This window comes from Myzus persicae, unplaced genomic scaffold, assembly GCF_001856785.1.
Source record: "Myzus persicae strain clone G006 unplaced genomic scaffold, MPER_G0061.0, whole genome shotgun sequence".
Classification (NCBI taxonomy): domain Eukaryota; kingdom Metazoa; phylum Arthropoda; class Insecta; order Hemiptera; family Aphididae; genus Myzus; species Myzus persicae.
In genome coordinates, this window is record NW_019101675.1 from 268,432 (window position 1) to 287,452 (window position 19,021).

Below are 19,021 nucleotides of genomic sequence, written 5' to 3' on the forward strand. Positions count from 1 at the left end.
TTATACGAAAGTGCATTTAGCGTATTTAAAGTTTTGAGTTTATTTTATTACAATACTCACATTTTAATGATTTTTTTTACAATTCGACAGTCGCGATTAGCATTCAAGTTTTTTGTATTGGTAAATGGCGATTCTAATAATAATTTGACTTATTCAAAAAACCTTTAGAATTTTGTTTTCAATACCACTTATTTGTCAACAGATAAAATATAAAATATTGCTAACTGCTATTTAAACACGAAAAATTATGTTTGATAGTAATAACTAATAATACAATTGATGTGAATTACAATGATAAAATTTTAAATTAATTTTACATGTCTGCATTTTTAACTGTTTCGAGCGAATTTTTTTAAGCTAATGTTGCGGTTTTAGAGCATATTTTGCCAATTTATAAATCTCATATCCAAATTGATGATTTGATTTTTTACTCTCAAACGTCTGAATTACTCACTTATATATATTGTAATGAGTACTCATATTATATACTCGAGAATATAGAGTAATACTATTTGTACTCAGCAGTAGTCAACACTTATTACTTTCAAATGATATAAAACAAAAATAACTTATGTTTCTAATAGATATTTTTTATGTTTTTCACAATCTTGTATAATATTTAGATTGGGAAATTATGCAAAATAAAAAAAAATATTCATTAGCAGGGAAAACGCCTAATTTTAATTTGAAATAAATATACAAGTGTTTTTTCAAATATTTGTACTGAGTAATATATAAAACAAAAATATAATAACTATTTATACCTAATAATGATTTGTCTTATAATGTTGAAGTGTAATGAAAATGTTATACTGCAGTGTACGTATCAATACGCGACTTGTCGACGATAAGTAATATAAACGTTAAACTTTGTCTGAATTTCGAATTTAAAAGAGTAGACAGTTTTGTATTAATTTACAAAGAAGTTTTCAACAACTTAGCTCACTCGATTTTGTTTTTATAGAGAAAATGTACGATTTTACAAGATCGATGCGAGGTGTACAAATATTATTAGCTGGTTTATATACTATATTATGTTGGGGCGGTCGCGGTATCCCGATATCCCGGTACCTACCTATTATTATTGAGATGTCGTGCCGTTAGATTTCAGAGTTTTTTTTTGATGGTTTTCAATTAAATAGATACTTACGCTCAAAACAGATATTTGTAGAAATATGAAAGGCCACCACTGTCTGATATACATAATATATCAAAGGATATATCCTATAATACCTATAATGATCTCTCTGTCCATCATAACACATTGAAAATTCGACTGCAGCAGTCGATTTTGTAGGTACCTATATTATATTGCGCAATATGAAAAACTGGGTGTTTACGCCGTTAAAAATATGACATTGGCGGGTGCGGGGATATAAAGTGTACACGCATATACGCTGTTTATTATATAATATTATTATATTATATTATATTATATTATATACAATTGCGGCGCGGTTGATGTTTAATGGGCAATAATTTAGAGCGTTATTGTTATCGGGGTGTCCATTAGCATAATCATTGTTGTACGCGCGGCGTACACAACAAGTGCGAATTCCCATGTAACACTGAATACACGCGTACGTGTATATACATTATAATATTATTATATAGTCGTCGTATAATAGTCGTCGAGCATATTCGTGATCGGCGCCCCGTGAAATCAGCGCACGAGCTCCCTAAAAATATGATACGACTACGTGAAGGGTGCGAGGACAAAAAAACCTTATTTCTCCTCCACTCACCCCATATTACATATTATTATTATATACGTGTGTAACGGTGTAAGTGTACTCTGCATACATATATATATATACGCGTCATACCGAGGGGGGTGGAGGGATAGATTAGTGTTTGTGTGTATATATATATATGTCTAACACCCTGTGGCCGCATATATGTATTATATGTACACACACACACACGCACACACACACACAAACACCCGACGACTATACTCTGGCTAGTCGACCGAAAACACATATTTATTATTCGACGCCCGAAAGAGGTCCACCGCCCATAAACCAATTTGCCCGGATAATCTGTCGTTTTGTTATTCTTCTCGGGCCTCGCGGGGTCATTTAAGCCCACGGCCGCCGACAGGAGCCTATCTCTTTTTCTCTTTCCATACATAAGATTGTCACGTCGGTAAATTTAGATTGCTAAAACGCCTACAGCGATAGACGTACAAAATGTATAAATAATATATATTACTATAATATATAGTAACAAGTTTAGGACGCATAATACATAGGTACTGAGCTGTGTATACTTACCTCATTATTGTTTGTAATTGTACACGTGTATTTGACAGTGGTCTGTTTGTTTTTTTATATATTTATATTATTTAAAATTTGTTAACAAGGCATCTCCTTATATAATGAATTATTATATGATCGACACTATCAATCAATGATAGCGTTGCAATTTGAACAACACTAGGTTTGTTGCCAAAGTCCTCATTGTTTTGGTCGACAGTTCTTTTTTTTGCGTGAATAGTCTACATCTATATGACATTTAATATTGTGCTAAGTTTAAGAAAACCGTGCTCAGAAAATCGATTTATAGTAATTCGTAATGATTTGAATATTAACATTTCATTTACCTTTAAAATATGAATAGTTGAATAACGTTTTCTTATTGAAAAGTCTGATATTACATTTTCATTAAATAATATTATACAGTTCTTTGGAATTGGTTTTTTTGCAATTATTATAATTGACATCTTAATTGCTAATACATACAAATTTCTAGATTTAACTGGGTAAAAGGGTATTATACACAAAGCTGTCTAATATATATTTTACTTTAGTTCGGAATGCAGGATGAAATCATCTTGGCAGATGCAACAGTTGCGAATAATTTATATTAAATTAAACAGACGAGACTTTTTACACTTATATTAAGTTATATATTTTTATGTATAATAATATGTATCATGTTAGTTTCTGACAATTTCTCAGCGATACGCAGGTGAGAATAAAATGTTTGGGAGAAGTATACTGAAAACACTGAAACTGGTGATGACGCAAGTTAGGATACTGACATGGATATTTCACATGTATTTTTAGAAAACCAATTTTGGATGATTTGACAGTTATTGCATTGTCAGAAAAATGTTATTTTAGTCTCATTATGACAATTCATTTCATAATTATTTTTATAATTTTATGTGACTGGCGTTGTGTGCCAAATTCAGATTGAAAAAATTATTATGTTTTGGAATTTGTGCTCTCTCGTAAACATTAGTGCCTATACCTAATACATCTTGTTAATCCTATATAATAAACATTAAATTTAAATATGATTGAATGTCATGTTTTTAAAACCCAAAAATTAAATTATAAAATTATTGTAAATAATATTAATTGATGAAAATACGTGGTTAATAACAAGTATCATACATTTTAGTTAAATATTGTATTAAAAATTGTTTTTACCATTCTGGCCATAATCATACGTTATATATTATATATTATTTTAATCTTTTTAATTCCTTACAACCTTTAGGTTGGTCACAACAGCCCATATTTTTGTAACAGTTTAGACAGTGTACAATATTATGTGTAATTATTATCAACACGTTTAAATTTAAGCACTATAATGTTATGCAGGGACGCCCGCAGAGAATTAGCTCACTAGGCGCAAAATACTTTCGGTGTCAATAGAAGCCGTGGTGGCCAAGCATCCCCCTAACATTAGATTTATATGAAATATTTACACATCAGCAATCAATACAATAAAATCAGGTATATTTGGAACATAATATCTAGCATTGATTAATTACAAAATGGTCATTAATTTATTGATCACAATATTAAAAACACTAGTTCGATATCAAATATTCCGACCACTCGAGCGTCTCAAACTCAACCATAAAGTACAAAATAGATTAAAATTTAGAAAAATAATTATATTTATATTATATTATCACATATTTAATCACTATCAAATTTTATCGTGATGTCAATAAATCAATGTTAGTGAAATTAAAATTCCAACTGCATACTATTTCTGTCCTTTAGAGACTATACTAAATTGCAAAATGTCCCTATTTTGGCCATAATTATCAAAATAAATTGGCGAAGAAGGAATTGTACACTTTATTATTTATTTTAAAAGTCAAAATTATTATAAATATTTTCTCAGATGGTGCATTTACACTCAGTTGATGTTTTAACCGATTTACTGAAAAAATTAGTATATAACCAATTATATAGATAATTACTAAATATGTGTATTAAAGAAAATGAAAATAATATTGTAAAGTCATTAGATGAATGTGTCCAAGGTGGAACGCAGCGTGATTCTGGATCATAAGAATTATTATGAATTTATAAACTTATATTAATTGTAAGCCTCACAACTACCATGCCCCACCTACCCCGCTTTACCCCGCTTCTCTTCACTTCACCCAGGCTTATCAGTTCATGTGACTATTTAAATCAGATTTACACATCCACTAAAATCATCGGACTTATCCATTATATGCATGTTGCATGTACCTACATCTATTTACATAAAAACTACTGTTGACTGTTACTACTGTAGTATAACTACATGGTTTGTATTTGAGCTAGTAGGCTATTCGATAGTGCCAATCAGTCATTTCCTATACATGTAAATAACCCATTCTGTGTTCGTATTATTAAACTGCACATGTATTAAAACTAGCTACTATCTAGAGTGTTATTCTCAAATTCTAAAAAGTCATAAAACTATGTGTAGGTATACGTATAAATGTGTAATAATACATAAATAAGTACATATTATATTCACAAGCGACTTCGTTGTATAATGTTTTCATTAGTCATTTCGTGCAAACAAGTTACAACAACATACTTTAGAGTGGTGAACGAGGAGCCTTTCGGATGTGAATAAAGTCGACCAAAAAACATAAACCTTCTGCAGCTTTATTTTATTCAGTAAAAAAAAAAAATAATAAAAAATTGAACATAACTCACGCCATTCTCCCTTTGGTGCATTATGCTTGCGAGAGAGCTATTCGACCGAAATGTTTTGTAATAAAAATCATAAAAAAAAAAAGATCGAGACCGTACTTGGAGCCTTAATGTTTACGGATAACATAGTTGTACCCTCTAATAAACATAAATTAATAACGGAAACAAGGCAACTGTAAATTGTCGTAGGGGGTGGGCGAAGGTCACCATTTGTGAAATAATTTCTTTTCGCCGAAATCCCTTAGAGAGAGTTTTATTTATGGGGGGCGAGACCTCACCCCCAGAAACCGCCGAGCACACACACACTTGCAGATTTTCGGAGTCCCTAGAGGCCTGTGGCTAGCGGGGCCGCTTATGGTTGGCGCGCACAAGAGTAATTTTGAAAAACAAATTACCCCTTTTCCGTACACACATATACAGCTCGCACCGTAATAGCTGTGCGGTCAACCTTATAATTATTCCCTCAAGATATACGCACACAACCCTTTTGTGTAGCATCCGATAATTTATGTATGGCAAGTGTTTCGGATATTTGTGTATTTGCATTGCACCCTCGACCTCTTCTGGTTGCAGTTTATATGTAGTATATAATCGAACAGACTGTCCGTGTAAAAATCACTGTTATTATTCTTATACGGTCTGCGGCGCGTAATTTATACACTGCACACAGACTGCGTGTAGGCGTGTGTATATAATCAAAATGATCTGTTGCCTTGACAGAATATGCACAATAATATGTTTGTGAGGTGAACTGAATATAGTCGAACGTCGAACAATGCGCAATCCCTATACTTACGTAGAAATAAGTAAATAACAATAATAGTAGGTAGGTACTTACTTTAATGTGAAGACGCCGTTTAACGCGATGTAGAAAAAATTAGAAATTGTTTCTTTATAAATCTATAGGAATACAATCTTGCGTAGAACTTTTACAATACTAGAGAGTATTTATTTTACGATTATAAATCATAATATAATTTCTGTTAAAAAAAGAAAACAAATGACTTTTTTCACCTACGCCTCTGCAGAAGGTGGGTTGCTTATGCAGATACACTATACGGCGCATATCACCCTCGACTTAAGCTTTTAGGCAGTACAACACGATAACCTTGTATATATATGGCGAATACAAAGTTGACATATCTCTCAACGAAACGTGCAAATCGTAATTGATTACTCCAGTTACTACAGTCCATACTGGCAGAGACGAATAAGTCTTTTGCATTTTGCAGTATGATAGCACAACACCGTCAAACTTTCAGCGGTGCATACAGATAAATCGAAGAATACATATAGTCTTCGTATGTGTAGTAAAATAAGTATTCAATGAATTTAAAAAAATAATATATTATGAATTAAATGAGGAAATAACGATTTATAATATATAACATAGAAACATTTATGTTGTATGTGTAGAGTGATGAAATTATTTAATAAATTAAATACATATTATGAAATACACGCAAATGAGAAATGTGTTGATATGAATAATGAATTAATCATTATAAGGTACAAATTAATTAATTTTTTTTCCTAATTAAATAATTTAGATAATAATATAAATTATATATATATATATATATATATTCATGTAATAATATAATCTATTGTTGAACAACTTACAAAAAATGTATGTATTACGTTATGTGATCATTAAAAGTTGTTTTGATTAAATAATGAAAATCAAATAAAAAATATTGTAGACGGCTAAACACCAATATAAACTCGTCACCTGCAGCAATAAAACCACTTGTGATATGAATGTTTGTGAATATAATCTTATTGTATATATATGCACTTTAATAAATTATCACTATTGCTGAAATCAGAATAAATACATAATTTCATAATATGCTGAAAATCGTTAAACACGACACCATTTAATGTATACCTATAAAAGTGCAAAGACGCCATTTTAAACGATTGCTATAACTACTGCAGCATAACGCCGTCTACGTCTGTAACTGTATAATATATTATAATATATAAATAAACTATATTTAGTTTGAAGTGTTGATAGGTGTAAATTGACAAATTCAAAAATTGTAATCAATTTCAGCGAAATGTATTGCTAAGGTTGCATAGTAATAGTATTCACCTATATGCCTGTATAATACTAACTATGTATGCCGAATTCACCCCGGAAAAAACACAAACCTAAAATACTGAACTTTATATTATATCGGTCAACGAGTGCATCTCAATTCGTTCACTAATTAAACCGCGATGAATAATCCTCTTGTAGAAAAAGTTTTATTTCTGTAACAATTGGAAACTCTAATTATAATAAAAAAATGATTCAATTTTCGTGATCCAAAATAAAATTCACGCGTAAGCATAGTAATCCGCCCTATAGCAATATAGGGGTTGAAAAACTAAGCAAAGAACACTCCTAGGGTCTCGAAGAATATGCGTGCAAAATTTGGTGTCTATATTGGTCCAGTAGTTTCCTAGTCTCTTCAAACCCATTCAATACTAACTATATATATCATTATACAGAATAGACAATAGTATAGCTGTATAGGTACACTAAACAGTATAACAGCTATTATAGTATTATAGTATTATACTATTATATAATTATTATAAAGTGCAATTCGACCTTTTAGAAATTCAATTTTATGGTGATCACTGATCAGCAACTATTCTTTTTGATTTCTTTTTGATTAGTGTTCCTTTGAAAATATCTATTTAATATGATTTTGTGTTCCTAAAAACTAAAATCCGCATTCAACTAGTTTCATTATACTTGTTTTGTAGTATCATTGATTTTTTTGATTTTTACACACAAAAGATCCAGTTTGTTTTGTAAATCAAAAACTACAGTTTTATGGAAATCATATTACCACGTCAAGGTGTATCGAAATATAATTTTATAACCGTTATAATACTACATTTTTCAAGTGAGTTTTAATCCCGTGTGGCATATTATTTTTACCGACCATAGCTAGGTATGTATCCGTAGGTATATATAACTGTCAAATTAGCATAATATTGCTTATACAATCATATATATATATAACTCGAGTCCCATCAGTCCTCCCCATACGCCCATTGTAACTTCTATATTATACATAATTGATAATACTTATGCGATCTAACCTAATTTACGTCATATTACGACGGTGATGATAATATTATTATACTATTTACGCTCGATATCGACCGCTGAAAGGACGTGACTGAATGGAGGGGGGGAGCGTGAGAACTCCACCGGCTCGTCCGATGAAACTCGTCTCAGCTACAAAATTTAAAATACCACAATTTTTATAATAATGGTATGTATACGTAATGAGTATTGAGAATAGATTGATCGCAATACGTCAACGGTGCACCCCCTCGCTGCAGCTGGTGCGCGTGCACACACGACAATACGGTATTATACACACTACGGCTACGACGACTTTTATTATTATTATTATTATTATTATTGTCATCGGCGGTGTGGTATAATATGGTGGTGTATCAATTTCGCAGCGCGCCCGACCCATTTGGTTAGCAACAGTTCGTCGGCAAACCGATCGGTTATCGAGCCGCGTCCCTCCTCGATAATATATATTTACATTTAAACGAGATTTCTGCCGCCGGTCCGACTCGATATAATAATAATTATTATTATTACTGGAATAGTAGGCCTCCCCTTACGGCTGGTCCCTCTTGCGGTAATTCTGTTGTTGCCCGTCGGTATCCGGTGGCCTGTGCAGCGCGGAACGAATTCGACCAACGGACGTCCGGTCACTCGTGAAAACACGTCCGATGCGATTTTCCGAAGCATCGGTTTTCACGGTCCGAAACCTCGCTACAATAATAATTATAACGTAACTCGTCGATTTTCCGCGGCGATTGCCCGTCGTGTACATAATAATATAATATAATATCACGTTCGTATACGGTTTAATGTCGTGTATAGGTTTGGGTTAGGTTCCGCTCGAAGAGGTCGGCCCACTCGTTTTTCCGGACTAACGTATTATTATTATTATGATGACACTAATGCGCTCTTCTCTCGTCGGTAGTTCGATTTTGAAATTAAGTAAATATAAAACCAATGACGCTTATTTACAAGCTATTTTATAGCGGTCTAAACGTGCACTCAAAAACGGTGGTAAGCATTTGATCGCACACGACAACTGTCTCCCCCCCTTGTATAAACAATATATTTTTGTTTAAATATGTGTTTAACGTGACATTGTATGATCCAGATATTTGTTGGTATTTTTTTTTGCACTTGTATAATTTTTTATCGCTACACACGTACAAACCGTCGCGGAAAATTTGTCTTGATGTTTCTTAAATATTTTATCTTAAGTAGGTGCACATCACGCGTAGTGAGTTCATACGGGAATTCAGGGAATTAAATTTTAATATATTGTTTAATTATTATAGATATTTATAATATACGATAGTAACCCTTGATTATTTAAATCAAAAATTATTAGTTATTACATACAGCAGAACTCATTGCCTTGTCCAGATTACTGAAAACATTACTAATTTAAAAGCTCGTAAACTTTAACTGTTATTTATAACTAAACATTAAATGTATACATTTATTAAAAAATAAGAATACCTATTTATACCTAGTTGTATTCTTTTACATTTAATCCGAATAGAAAAGGTTAATTAAAAAGGGCCCATCCAAGTTTTTCGCATTAGTGGCGAATTTGTATACTTACGCCACTGATCACACGTACCTTTAACTATACCTATATAACTATTAACTATATCTATACCTATCTGGCAATCTCTCACTCAAACACACAGATTCCACTGTGCTGCATTAAAGTAGATTTAGATTTAACAATAAATAATACACGTACGCTCAACACCATATTTTATACTGATGTCAGTTATTTTTCATTACATTTCAATTTACAGGGTATGCATAATTCTCTCCAAACGACTGAACTATATTGTTATTATAAATTGTTACTATTATTATTGACGCGCGCGGCACGTGTGCCGATTCAAATCATTATTTAGCATAACCGAATAAAATATTATGTACACATTATACAGTAGATTATCCCAAACGAATTGGAAATAAACAAATTAGCAAAACGTATTCATGCACAATTGTGGGTATCACGTATCAGCTACATTATTTGTCAGAGGTTTTTGATTCCATTATCTAATTGATATTTGATTCCATATAAATATACAATGTATAGATAGTATTATTGTATGAATTGTATTATTTCGTTGTGTTAAATTATAATTTCATTTATTTTTAATACTTTGTACATAATTAAAGTGCGTACTAAATATAATGAGCAGCAGTAAGCACAGTCTGATACAGATGTATTATTGATAATAAAGTATTATAGTATGTTATTTGCATTAGAAAAAAACGTAAGCAGAATTAAATCATAAATTATAATAATTTATTCATTTGTAAAATATACGGGACGGTATTTTATCTTATACATAATAATATAGTAATAACTTATATAGAATTCTTTTACATTTACCGATTTAGACTTGTAAACATTAAAAAGTATTGTCACATAAATTTTAAGTTATAGCCACTGTTACATGTGTTACATCAGGCACGATGCACATTATGATAATAATATAATATACTATTTACGAAACACATGTTTTAGTTTCTCTGAGAAGTTTGGTGGGAATATTTCGTCCTTACACTTACGAGCGTTCAATATTGTTAATACAAACCTTACAGATTATATGCTTCGGCATGTGCAGTATAATATTGAGTATTGACCGCAGTGACGGTATAAAAACGTACATTTTGGTCGGCAAATAAACTTTTTGGAACCGATCGAAATTCTCGTCGTGCTCACCCTGCGGCAAGTGCAGCCCAGGCAGACCGTTTAAGGTACTTACTATATAGACTTGTATTACAGACAACCTTTTCGAAAACTCTCGGTTTCCGCGTGTTTAAGCGTTTGGGGGGTAGGTATAGGTAGGTAGATATATACTAGGTTTATAGTTCTCACCGATAAGACCACGCACATTGATGTTTTCAACATGATTTATGAGATAAGCAAGCGAAAAAAAAAAAGAAAAACAAATTGCCACTGAATATCAACCACGTGTCTGTGAACACTGATCGTTGTCTATATATATATATATACACACACACACCATACACACACATACGCGAGCGTATTTAAGTCGTATACGTTTCGGATGGAGTGATTTGGTCACGTTTTTTTCCCCTTTCCCTTCGCTCCGCACCCTCGAGACCCACAAACCGGTGTATTCCGTAACTTCCTGTAAGCCGATCTCGTGACCCATCAGCCGCCCGTCGCCGGGATTTGTGTCCCGGAGAAACATATATATTGTATAGTATATACGCGTGCGCGTCTCTGATAGTAGTATAGCTATATACGGGCACCCACCACGACATATTATATACCTACACAGCCGGTAATAGTACTTACTTGTCGTCGATATATTTTATCGTCGCGGGGGTTGGGCGCGCGAGAAAAACGAGACGAGCACCGCTAATAGTCGGTCGATTATACGTGTTAAAACAGCTGTTTACAACTTGTAAGCCGATAAATCACTCCGACAACGACCGGAGAAATGCGGCGGCGTGCGTATATATGTGTGAGTTCCTTCCCCTCCACCGACCCATGTCCGATCGCAGTTTGTCACAAATCATATCGTGCACTTCGGAGACGCGCGCGTCGAGAATATCATATATAAATATTAAAATATATAACTATAAACGCGCGCGCGCGCGTGTGTGTGTGTGTGTGTGTGTGTGTGTGAGAGAGAGAGAGGAAACGATTCGAAGATGTAATTTACGCGGATACGAAAATAGCCGCGGTCGTTATTTGGCGAACCTAGTGGATTTCGGTACGTGACTCTAAGCCGGTTCACCCGGAGACGATCACATAACTCAAGAGACTAATAAAGTCTATTATATACATCAGTGTTTATACGTGCGAGGGACGATTGTGTGCTCGATGTGTTATTCTCTTACACATAATATATTATGTACATAATTATTAACGCAACCACTATGCCGAACGTGCATTTCGTTTGATTATTGTATCCGATAAATATTGTTATAAACGAGTACATAATATTATACCAGCTTTTACTATTACACTTTACAGATCAGAATTCAAATAATTTACAAAATGATGTCATCATAATTACTATACAATAACAACAATGAATTAATTGATTTCGTATGATATAATGAATCTTGCAGTAGTATACTATACCATAATTTTGTTTATTTCTTATTGCACAATCTGTTCTAATTAATGCAGAACAATAAATGAATGCTATTTTTGGTTAAAAAAGACATAATTGACGGAATAAAGAAACCTTATTCCAGCTGAACTTCGATGTGTACTTAAGAACATTTTTCCCTATATTATGCGATTTGTATTATCGGATTCATCTATAGGTTTTTTCTGTTTGAGCAACGTTTTTCTCTAGAATGTTACAAATTACAATTTTAAGGCGATCGTTATTTGATACAGTAGGAAAGTATTTTTTTTGTTTTCATATTCCTTATAATTTATATTATGATTTGATGAAATATCACAGCTCAGTAATTATTAAACTGTATTTTTATAAGTTGTCACGATAATTAAATTTTGTTGTTAAAAGTTGAAACGCATACCTGTGACTTGTAAAATATTACTATTGATAAACATGTCATCCTTTGACATCTTTTTTTATGAATGATGTTTGATGTATATTAGATTAGAATATGTTGAAGTGGGCCAACAAATAAATATACGAGAAAAATTATCGTTGCGTGTTGATAGTGTTTCATGTATTATCAATAAATTGAGTGCAAAGAAACGCAAACAAATACTTCAACCGTTATTACATATACTACAGGGAATATACATATACATATGTATAAACTACTGATTGTGTAATCGATATTGGTGACTGCGTTTGAAAAAAAAATACTTCTATTTAACTTGTGTCAAATATTAAATAACTGTTATTAGAGTATAGTGTAAAATATGATTCCAGTGTGGGCAGAGACGGGAGACTTCCGTGATAACAATCATCATGGCCTTTCTACGGATCATACGTCACAGCTTAACTTTGGTTCATCGAGGAGTAGAAATCGTGACAGAAAAGGTGAGTTACATTCACACGGTATATTATAAATTATAATATAAACAGTTGGCAATCGAACCATTCGAACCAATAAACTATATAAAACGGTTTTAAGACACATTAAATGCTCGTAACTTTGTACACTGCAGATTATTTTGTTTCGGATGCAAACAAATAATAATGGTATATCGGTATTAAATAATAAACAAATGTAAAAAACTGTTTCCACCGAGATTAAAAAATGAAATAAAATCCATTAAAATGTGAATTTTCTTACAGGGCGGGTGGACACGATCGGTGCTACCGGTATAAAAACTGAGGGTATAGACACGGGAGTTGGCGTGGTCACTGACGACGGCAAAGACGCTAACATTAAAAATAACAAAAACACGAAAAGGCAGAGGAGACAGAGGACGCATTTCACTTCGCAACAGCTCCAGGAACTGGAGGCCACGTTCACCAGAAACCGATATCCGGACATGAGCACCAGGGAAGAGATAGCCATGTGGACGAACCTCACAGAGGCCAGAGTCAGGGTGAGTACCTTATTACTGAGCTTATTGTAGTATTATTCATATAGTATTTTACCTTTCTGTGGATTGTTTTTCGTCCGTCATCATTGGAAAGAAATTAGACATCATAAGGTCACTGAGTGTTTTTTTTTTCACTTTCTCTTTAACATCAACGTATATAAATGATTATTTTTATCATCATCCGACTGGTTATTGGATTTGCACAGGGCTCAGTGCGTCAACGTTTTCAGATCCCTAACAATCCCGGGGATTGTCCCTTTTGCGGTGGCGGGAGGCTGAGGGTATGCAGAGAATAAAATGAGTAACCGATTGACAAAAAAAAAATAAAACCCGCGGACAAAGTCACCCATTTACTGGCGGAAAGCGAGGGGATCGCTACAGGGATAATCCTTTTTGGTTTATATTAATACTGATGTACACTATGCGTTTAAATCTGGCGTGTCCGAACGTTGTCAGTTTTTCAGTCTGTGGTCTGAACCCTGTTTTAGTATTCATGTCCGGAACGCAGAGAAATAGTAGGTTATTATAAACAAGGGCCGATATAGGGAGGTTTTGTGTTTTATCCTAAATCACGAATCCTTTTAGTATTTTATTTCATTAATTTCGAATAGTTGGTAATAGTTTATACTATGTATACTATTTACTATTTATTTATTTGAAAATTAATTCCGATTCTTTTAAAAAATATTATAAACTAATAAAAAGTAAAAAATATTTTCCAACTTTTATTACCAACATCGATGACAATGTTTTATTAATACCTACCTAATAATAGTTGTACAATAATGTATGTTTCAATATCTCTTGTATACTTCAGTTAAAAATTTGATTTAAATATAATAATTATAATGTTTACAATATTGTTACTCAATAATTACTTTAAAAAAAAAACAATAGCTTAAATGACGAATAGCATAATATGAATACTGATTAGTGAATACCTTGTAGTGAGCTACAAAAAATTACATAATATCATAGTTTGAATTTGAGTTATATATAGAACTTCGTCATCACAATAGTTTGATAGATATAATTTATATAATATTATACAAGCAGCTGTTGTATTACGAGTTAATTTTTTTAAAACGGAATTATAAAGTGCTCACTGTAATTTCGCATTTCGTTTCTCGTTTTATACAATAAATTGAATTACTATTGTCATAATAATACACAGTGGCGTACTTAGACCTGAACTTTGGGGGGGGTTTTAATTTTTTATTTAACATATTAGATGACGTGACACCTGAAAATAACAAAACATATCGTACATTTTAATAGATTACTAATTTTTATTCGTGATACTTAACCATATGTATAAAAAAAAAAAAAATGTTAAATTATATAATAATAATAATAAAAAAAAAATATTTAGATACATAATAATTTTAGAACATTAATTTTCTATTTTTTTCTGAAAAAATATCGACCACTTCACTACTTTTTATTGGTATTTCTCTGTGAATACTTAGATGAGCCAATCCATTTAGACGATTTTCCCCCGTGGAATTCCTCAAGTATGATTTCAAACGTTTTAACGTTGAAAAGCTCCGTTCTACGCTAGCAACTGTGACAGGCAACGTAGCGCCAATTTTTAAATATTGGTATACTTTAGGAAACAGTAACTCATCACAACAATTTATGGCATCTATAAAAGTACAAGGGAGTTTATCTTCTGCAGCGGCTATCCATCTTTGTTTCCACAATAGAACTTCTTTGTTCACAATATTGTCACATGAGCTTATTACAACTGGCCACTGTTTTGACATCACTTCCGTACTTGTCTCAATTTCATTTTAGGATAATTTTATTAATTTGTTTGGTATAAAGTTCTGAATAATTGATAGTGTATTTTTGTGTTTGGTAAATCTAATTTCTAACTGCGAAATGAAATGGTCAATAAACGGGATGAATATAGATACCCGATAATAATTTTCTGCTGAAGTTAACTCATAATTTGCTCTATGTTGTTGAAAATGTGTAACCCTTGGAATTTTTATATCTTCTCCGATTTCCTTAGCAAGGTGTTCAGCTGTGCCAAATAAATCATGAAATTTCGACTCTACATTGCTACGCATTTCCTTTATTAGTGTACGATAAAAGATTGTCATAATAATTACACCGATCGTCCACGTCCATATCTACAATATCTTCGTGGAAATACTCATATTCCCGTAGGTACCCACATTAGATAATGTAAGCTGACAAGCTGTACTATTAATAATATTTATAATTCAGAATTCAGAATTTGAGAAAAGTAGAGTACAGTACAATTAATATACAGGTACTAGAAATTTTAGTTTTCTCATAATAAATTAAATCATCCATTAATTTCGGGGGGGGGTTTTATCCCCAAAACCCCCCCCGTTAGTACGCCACTGATAATACATCACATAATATTATGATTTGTACATTTTAAGTAATTCTAATATCTGATCGTTTCAAGCATTAATAATAATAATCGAGCCAATACCGTTTATATAGTATGGTATGGTTTATTGAACCGTAAACAGGATTTACCTGCAATATCATATTATAAAACATACATAATGACTGAAATTAATCTTTAAATGCACTCGCGGTCACTGCGATAACGATGATATTATTTGCATTTTACACGGGACTTAGGTTTGAATTTGTGTTCGCCACTATAGGTTTATCCTAGATTACTGGATGTAATTAGTCGGCAAAATACCGTCGATAGTCATTATTTGCACAGCGAGGAAATGGGCACCGGCGAGGTATTAAATAGGTGTATATATACGTATATATACGGCCGTCCAATTATAAACGTTATGTACACATATGTACATTGAAAATCCCAGCATGACAAGAGAGGATATGATGAGAATGTCTGTGACTTTGTGCGTGTGTTTTTAGTTGACACAGTACACAGTCAAACATACACACAATTACACTCATTCGGAATGTATCGATATTATATGAAAAATTAGGAATTAAAACACTTGCCGTGGTTTTACCTACAACACACACGCACTCACACGCACACATACATATTCACACCGACACACACTCACACATACATACTGATATGCGTGTATAAATATATAATGTAAAGCTCGTACACGTTATCCCTCTGGCGTTGGTGGCCGGAAGACTGGGGGGTTGACAATCCGGATTTTTCGTCCGCCATTTTGTGTTCCCGGTTGATATACGGTCACCGGGTTGGACTTCAACAGAGATTATTGTTTTTATATGACCCGTATTTACGTATAAGCCCATCGAGCGGGACACATAAATATGGCTTTTTAACACGTTTAACGAGTGCCGCCGCCGCTGAGTTTGGGTAATTAAATTTTATTTCCCCGAGCCGCATTGATGCAAGCTTTCTAGCACATTCCGTATACGTCTGCACGATCGGTGGTTTTTCGAAACCAATTTTCCACGCTTTGGGAGCTTATCATAATTATTCCTAGTACATTTATCATATAGATTCGAGCACAGGGTTACAGTGTCTACTATTATATTGGTGATAATATTGTTATTATATTTTGATAATAAATGTAGGTACCTTATATTTTGATTTATGATTTCATAAATGCACCTTTATTAATAATAGGTACACTTGTCTTCGCTTTTTTTATAAACGAATTAGCAGAAGGGATTTTTTATTTTAAATAGGGATTAGTCGCATTAGCAAACTATTTAGTTGTGTCAATTAGTTGATCGCATTTCATCCAAGGTCCAAGATTATATTTAAAAGTAGGTACTCTAGACATATGCTTACCTAAAATGTAGTCCGATTAATATAAATACATATAAAACTATAAATCAGCTATCGTCTGAAGAGCGTAGGCTCGTTGATAGGGTTTATTATAAGCCATGTAATATATTAATATTTAGGTATTACGACTTTGAAGTTATTCTTTTATAGTATTTTTAATGGTGCAGTAGTTGTTATGAATAAGAATAAAATATAGATTAATTACTTACAATTAATAATAGTAAATATGTTAATAGTTTTGTAGTTGTTCAAATGTTTTTATACAAATTTGAAAAACAGTTTAATAATACTACTCCTATTATTGGTTCTAAACAGTTTAATTTAAAAAGAATATAACTTTTATAACATATTATTTATTTATATGTAACATACACTGCAATAAACATATACTTAATTCATACGAACATATCTTAAATTACCCATAGTACCTAATATAAATAAAATTACAACTTAATATAAAAATTATAATCTATAATAAGTGTTTAATTTTTGAATTGTTAACTCGATTCTAAAAGTTACAATATTAAATTATAATACGCCAACTAAGCATATTTAAATTAAATATTTATTAAAAACACGAGCTCTGTGTAAAATATACCTATATTTGTTCATGTAGTTCTTTTGAATATTTTTGAAAAAGGTTTTAGTATACTAAAAACGGAAAGAAAATAACAAAGCTATTTAGCCGCACGCATCTGTAACTCTTTCGTGTGTAACAAACACAAATATTGGTCGTTTTTTGACCGCGTTCTTTACAATAAAAATAAAAAAGAACCAAAAATACTACTCAATAAATACTCTAATCAGTCGGTCGTTTTCAACAAAAGAGTCAACACGCCGACGACACGTAATCGTTTGTTGTTATCTGTTAAATAAGAGGGCAGATATGATGACAAATAATGGGAAGAAAAAAAAAAACGTGTTCTAGTGTCGTGTTTTACAACTTGGTAAATACTAACGCGGGTATATCACTCGTCGTTTTCTATCTACAAACACACACCAGTTTCATGTACTTATCTTGTTTATACTGGTACTAGTGGTACTTGATAAAGTTATAAAATTGTTCGTAAATTTAATCATAAAAAATGTATATATATATATTAGCCAACAATGTTAAAAATGTACCTGATTCTATATTTTAAATTATGATTCATTGTAATTTAGTCCAAGAGAGAGAAGAAAAAAATAACAAAAATACAAAAAAAAAGAGTGAGGGAAGAGAATTTCCGAGTGGTTTAGTTAAATAAAAAATGAATAAAAACGTTTGCGGTAAAAGAGAAGATTTATGTGATAGAAAGAACAGGCCACCTTCACTTGACGTGATTTATAACCCAAAACGCCATTTTGTTCATGTTCTGAAAAGCAAAACCGTTCATTTCAGATGGAAATTAAAAATATATAAATAAAGCAAACCTTAGATTCGTAAATGCCACGAGTATTCACAAATAACACTATAAATAAGTTCTTAGAAGAACGTCCAAAAGCTAAACACGATAAGGATATTCTGACATTTTTAATTTATATTTTATTTCGTCGATACATTTTTTAATAGAATACTTAATCAATCAATGGCATCGTTTCAGAATTTTTACAAGACGTAAAATTAATTTACTATTTACAGCATTACTTGAGAATCACTGCGAAAATACTTTTGAAATTGCATTGTTGACTGATAAATCATGATAAACTTGAAAAGTGAACCATTTCAAAAACAAAATACTGAA

At 32.1% G+C, this 19,021-nt stretch overlaps 1 protein-coding gene across 4 annotated transcripts in view; it reads left to right on the top strand.

Moving 5' to 3' along the window:
- Nucleotides 1-19,021, top strand: part of LOC111030098 (pituitary homeobox homolog Ptx1-like) — a 42,127-nt gene that overhangs the window by 11,637 nt on the left and 11,469 nt on the right. For all 4 annotated transcript variants that reach the window (XM_022309445.1, XM_022309444.1, XM_022309446.1 and 1 more), the window contains exons 3-4: nucleotides 12,933-13,043; nucleotides 13,302-13,558. In XM_022309445.1, coding sequence (XP_022165137.1) covers nucleotides 12,933-13,043; nucleotides 13,302-13,558 — 368 coding nt within the window. The remainder of the gene's footprint in view (nucleotides 1-12,932; nucleotides 13,044-13,301; nucleotides 13,559-19,021) is intronic.